This window comes from Geospiza fortis, unplaced genomic scaffold (genome assembly GCF_000277835.1).
Source record: "Geospiza fortis unplaced genomic scaffold, GeoFor_1.0 scaffold84, whole genome shotgun sequence".
In the NCBI taxonomy this organism is placed as follows: domain Eukaryota; kingdom Metazoa; phylum Chordata; class Aves; order Passeriformes; family Thraupidae; genus Geospiza; species Geospiza fortis.
Window position 1 is genome coordinate 3372039 of NW_005054363.1, and position 5835 is coordinate 3377873.

The following is a 5835-nucleotide window of genomic DNA, read 5'->3' on the forward strand; positions in this document are numbered from 1 at the left end:
TTGCGCAATTGATGGTAAGTTATCACTGTGATCTAACAACCAACTCAGATATTCAACTTGATCACTGACAGAGAAACTATTTCTCCTAGCATATTTAAGTCACTGTGAACTCATTGCTGAAGAATGTGCACACTCAGCCAGTTCTTCAGCAAATTCACAGAAGTCTTTGTGGTTATTTGACTCAAATACAATGAGAATCTATGCCGTTCATTTTGCCAGAATTTTTCAAAATTGCTTGGGGATTTAGTTTCCCCATTTGCATTCATCTGTAATTAGAATCATATTCCCAAAGAGCTGCCTTTGTAAAATGGATATTAAACTATAGTTTAAACACTCATAGCCATGTCTATAAGTTGTTGTAAACCTGTGCCCTTCTCTGTGCATCTCTGAATGAGCAGGAGAATGTTGAGAGTTTACTGGCTTTTTAAAGGCTATCTGCTCTAAGAGGCAGCACATCCTGCACTTTTGGTCACAACAACTTCTATCTGTTGTTACAAAATTAAGACTGAGTGTACTTCTGTCTGAAAATGTGGTATTCAAAATCTTCAAATATCTTTTTTCTGTTAAATGAGCCTCATCAGAATTATTTTTGCTGTAAGGTTCTCCACATCAAAGAGATTCTGTCCATGCTGGGTACCATGGATTCAGAACTTTCATGAGTACAGACTGCAGTTTCCCTCTCCAGCACAGCCATGAGCCAACTACAGACAACCAACTACTTTCACCATAATGTTGATTGCATTCAAATCTCAGTGATGTCATGAATCATTCAGATGATGATTTAATTTGTGTGGGCATCTGAGAAGCTTGGTCTCCCAGATGTTATTCTCGTTTCAGAATCACAGAATGGTTGAGGTTGGAAGGAAACTCTGGACCTCACCTTGTCTCACCCCTCTGCTTAATTAGGATCTCCTATAGCCAGGATCAGGTCCAGATGGCTTTTGAATATCTCCAAGGATGGAGACTCCACAAACTCCCTAGGAAAACCTGTGCCAGTGCTCAGCCATCATCACAGTGACAAACAGTTCCCTGATGTTGAGAGGTAACTCCTGTGTTTCAGGTTTTGCCTGTTGCCTCCAGCCTTGTCACTGGGCAGCACTGAGCTGAGTCTGGCTCTGTCCTCTTTGATTTCTCCCCACAGATACTTATACAAATTGATGGTATTTCCCAGAGCCTTCCCAGGCTGAACAGTGCCAGTTTTCTCAGCCTTTCCTCTCAGGAGACTGGTCCAGTCTCTTCATCATCTTTGTGTCTCTTTGCTGGACTCTCTCCGGTATGCCCATGTCTCTGTGTACAGAAGAGCCCAGAACCAAACCAGGATTCCAGCTGTGGCCTCACCAGCGCTAAGCAGAGCAGCAGGACCCTCTCTGCCTTGGCCTGCCGGCAATAATTTGTCTAATGTCACCCAGGATATCTCTTTTCTACAAGGTCAGTGGTGGCTCATATTCAGCTTGGTGTCAACTGGGGCCCCTGAGGGTCTTTTACTGCCAAGCTGCTTTCCAGCTGGGTGGCCTCAGCATGCACTGTGCCTTGGTTTATTCTTCTCCAGGTGCAAGACTTTGCAGTTTTCCTTGCTGAACTTCATGAGGCTTCTGAGCCCATTTCTCCAGCCTGTGAGGGTCCCTCTGGATGGCAGCACGACTCTGTGGCATATCAACCACTCTGCCCAGCTTGGTGTCATCAGAAAATGTGCTGGGGGTGTCCTCTGCCACTCTGTCCGTGTCATTAATGAGGATATTGAACAGGACTGGAGCCAGTATTGACCCCTGGGGCACACAACGAGTTTCTGGTCTCCAACTAGAACCTGTCCTGCTGACCCTTACCCTCTGGGCCTGCCTATGCAGACGGTTTTCAGTCCACTTCATCTCACCCAGCCCATACTTGATTAGCCTCCCCATAAGACTTTTGCAGTGCTGAAATCTCAGCAAAGATCTTCTGAGATCAGACACAAAAAATGGATATGAATCTGTAGACTTCCAAGGGAACAACTCTGAGGGAGCTGGGAGGAAAGATGCTATTATACTGATCCTATAAATAGGTATGTTTGTTTGTAAAACTGCTATTATAAGCATTTCACAGAATACAGGTTAATATCTGAAGGGCCATGAAAAACATTAGATCATGCTTACATCTCAAATTTGAACAGTAACTGCTCAGAGAATTTTGTCACACTTTTCCCCCCTCATATTCCTTTACAAGAAAAACTGGAAATTTACTGTATCTCTTCTTATAATCAAAAAATTATTATTTCTTACCTCTCTTTTGTCATCAACCATGTTCCATATTATTTGAAAATGCCTTAGGTCATTATAACTTAAAAGCTGATCTTCTTCAGTTGAGTAAAACAATGAGAAATTCTCCACAATGATAGCTGAAAACCACAAGAAGAAAATACACCCTAAAGAAAGCCTGTAGGTACATTGTAACATCTAATTCTGTTGTGCAAACTCCACATTAACAAACGCCTGTATGCTAAGACAAGGATTTTAAAAGCATAATACACTGTCTTGCCACACCAATATTCACCATGCTTTTTAAAAACTGTATCTTAAATGCTGGTGAGATGCCTAATCTAACATCTAAGATCAATTAAGTGAATTCCAATGATGTATGAACAAAGGTTAACTGAAGAAATAAGAGCTGAGAAAACAGTGTTTTGTAGGGCAACTCTACAAATAGAAAATATCTCTTTGTTCCAAAAGCTTTCCTTCCCAAACTTCCTGAGATTTAGCACTCCTGGTGCCAAAGAAGTATCAAAATAATTATATGCACGCAAGGTAACACTGAAGGTACAAGGTAGCCTCATACTTATGTGAACAGCACAACAGACTCACATCTAACATACTAGATGCCAAGATGTACCTTGTTATTATTGTCTATTTTCACTTACCAACAAGCAAATTTAGCATGATATATGCAATGATGACATAGAAAGAACAGAAATACATGAGAGCACCAGCATAATTTCCACAGTCTGTTTTCCAGTAGGTGCTGTTATCTGGTGTACAAAATGGAGGCTGAACCTTCAAAAGAAAAGAAAACAAAGTAAAAAAAAAATTATAATAATCAATCTAATATTTAAGACTATTATTTATTTAAGGCTTCCCAATTAGGGAATAATACTGTGAGCATTATTGTGGCAGGTTGTTTCTCTTCCATTAGTAGACAAAACTCAGGAAAGAGAGAGAGTTATGACAAAAAAGGCTGGGGCATAGATCTTACCACCACACAGAGGGCACATTGTGCATTATGCCATTATAAAGGAACAAGCTGGTGCCTTGAAGCACAGTGATTTTCAAAATGTTTCTTCCCTGCTCATTAGTTTTAAAAAGGAGAGGCATATGATCTTCCTTGCAATGGAAAGGACAGAAAAAATTTACTTGGGCAAAATATAATGATTCAAGGAGGAATTTGGAGGTCATCAAGACTATCATTCACATGGAATAAGCCAAAGTGCAGGAATCAAAGACAAGGTAAATCTGAAAAGACACCTTGCCCCATTCAAAGCAGAGGTAATAGTGAAAAAGTAAGTTACTGCATTTCTGATTTTGAAACCATCTGTTTATTTTTTGTTTAAAATCATCTAATGGCCTAGCTCTATGAAACACCATACTGTGAGTATGAGGCTGGAACTGCAATTTGTGCATCATGTTCTGAAGTTTAGTGAACACTATTTTCTTGAAGAGATAAAGGCAAGCCCAACATTCCTTGTACACAGTTAAGATACTGAAAACAGTTTGAGATGGAAGGGTATCTCTCATTTCTTGTCTACTTATCTCTGGCAGTATTGTAATTACCATGCAGTCATGCATAATTTTGTTCCAGTCTTCTCCAGTAACTATTCTGAAGAGTACAGTAATAGCTTTGCCAGCTGATGAAAAATTTGCATGTCTGTTTTAAAGAAAGAGAGAGAGAAAGATTGAGAGTGAGAGACCATTTCACTTCCCAGAACTAAAACGTTGGCAAGAAAAAAATGTTTCCATTTTCTACTGTTCTTCTATTTTAAACTAAAAATAATTACAGTATTTGAATGAGCCCATTAAATTATTTATTTAATGACTTAAGATACAATAACTGAACTCTAGCTCAGAAGAGGTCTGAGTATGTTACTCATTTTATCAGAGAACTAAAGAAAACTCAAGGCCAGATCCCATTCCTGTCTCCATTTTCTTTTGTAAGCCTGATGATGACTGGGAAATCTCCAGCTAACAGCCAGTTCAAAGAACTGCCTGCTTTCTGTATCAGCCTGCTCTATGGATCCTGTTCCTGGGTGATGCCAGTAGGATGAAGTAGGTACACTGTGTTTCAGCATATTGTGGGCAAGCACAGTACTGCTTGGATCATATGTCAGCTGGCATAACAAAGAGTAGCTCTCAGTCTGCTGTGGGTTGGATCAGGTGTCATTTGTCCAATGCACAAAGACTGGAAATATGGCTCAGTGTCTCCTATCAGAAATTCTGTTTAGAGCTCTTCAGCCAGACCTGCAGATCTGTCTGTTTTTTGGCACAGATAAACTTCTCTAGCAGAATGTGATTTCTTCAGGCTGTTTAAAGAACATCCCTGTGAGGTGGGAACTCCATACTGTACCTGTTAATGTTCTCTCCATATTTCACTGTACCAAATAACACCACTCCAGCAAAAGCATAACAAAGAAGCAGTAGGAACATGCCCACTATGATGAAGAAACTCTTGTACATGCTGACAACCACAGTCAGGAGAAGCATTTTCAGTGTTACCTGGAAAGACAGAGAGAAAGCAATCCATGACAGCATTCAGGAAAGCAATGATAAAACATAAATGTGAGTTCTTGCACTTGCCATTTTGACAGCAAATCCTTTAGACACATTCACTAACGGATGAGCTCAGTAAAATGGTACATTATGGATGCGATTTGAACTGTGTGTGCTTTTTACTTGTTACAGACATCAGCACATCTTCCTCATTTACAAGGTCAAGACATTGCTCCTCAGAAAGTAATATAGGATAATACAGTGTAGGATATTACAGTGATGGTACAGCATAAACTTAACTATAATATCCTAGGATCAGTATTCTCCTGAAGTATCAGCATTGGCATTGCATGAACAGTGGTGCAGTAAACTACTTTGGGCTTATCTAAAAGTGATCCTAACTGTTAGACAGAAAACACAGATACTGCTGCCTACCTAAAGGAATACTTTCACATATAGAGAAGGAGATTTTCTTAAGATCAGTACAGCTTCTTTAAGCCACTAATTTCTCATGGGAGTTTGTGAAAGACCAGGGACACCTTCCAGAAGCCTTCCAGTACCTAAGTGGGGGTGACAAGAGAGCTGGAGAGGGACTTTTTACGTGAGCATGTAGTGACAGTACAAGAGTAAGTGACTTTAAACTGAACGAGGTCAGGTGTAGATTTGGAATTGGGAAGAAATTCATTGTGAGGGTGGTGAGGCACTGGAACAGGTTGCCCAAACAAGCTCTGGACCCTCCATTCCTGGAAGTGTTCAATGACAGGTTGAATGGGGTTTTGAGTAACTTGGTCTAGTAGCAGGTGTCTCTGCCCATGGCAGGGGGGCTGGAATGAGATGATCTTTAAGGTCCCTTCCAACCCAAACCACTCTGTGAGTCTATGATTCTGTGAAGTTGGCCAAAGAACACAAAATGAGAGCATAATTTTGAAAACTTCATAGGCTGTGTGCCTTGATAATAGATATTACTTTTCCATGCATGTATATTTTACATTTTACTCTTGATAAATTTATTGCCCTAGATTGTCCTAACACTTTTAAAAACTTTGGATATGATAAAAAATTCCCTTTAATCGGACTGAGGGTGTTATTTTTCTTTATAATCATG

General features: G+C 40.1%; 1 protein-coding gene across 1 annotated transcript in view; it reads right to left on the bottom strand.

The window, feature by feature from the left end:
* The window catches only part of NALCN (sodium leak channel, non-selective), a 217477-nt gene that overhangs the window by 7392 nt on the left and 204250 nt on the right, over positions 1-5835 (bottom strand). The window contains exons 35-38 of the mRNA XM_005424146.3: positions 4588-4736; positions 3798-3891; positions 2891-3023; positions 2256-2371 (exon numbers count right to left, since the gene is read on the bottom strand). Coding sequence (XP_005424203.1) covers positions 2256-2371; positions 2891-3023; positions 3798-3891; positions 4588-4736 — 492 coding nt within the window. The remainder of the gene's footprint in view (positions 1-2255; positions 2372-2890; positions 3024-3797; positions 3892-4587; positions 4737-5835) is intronic.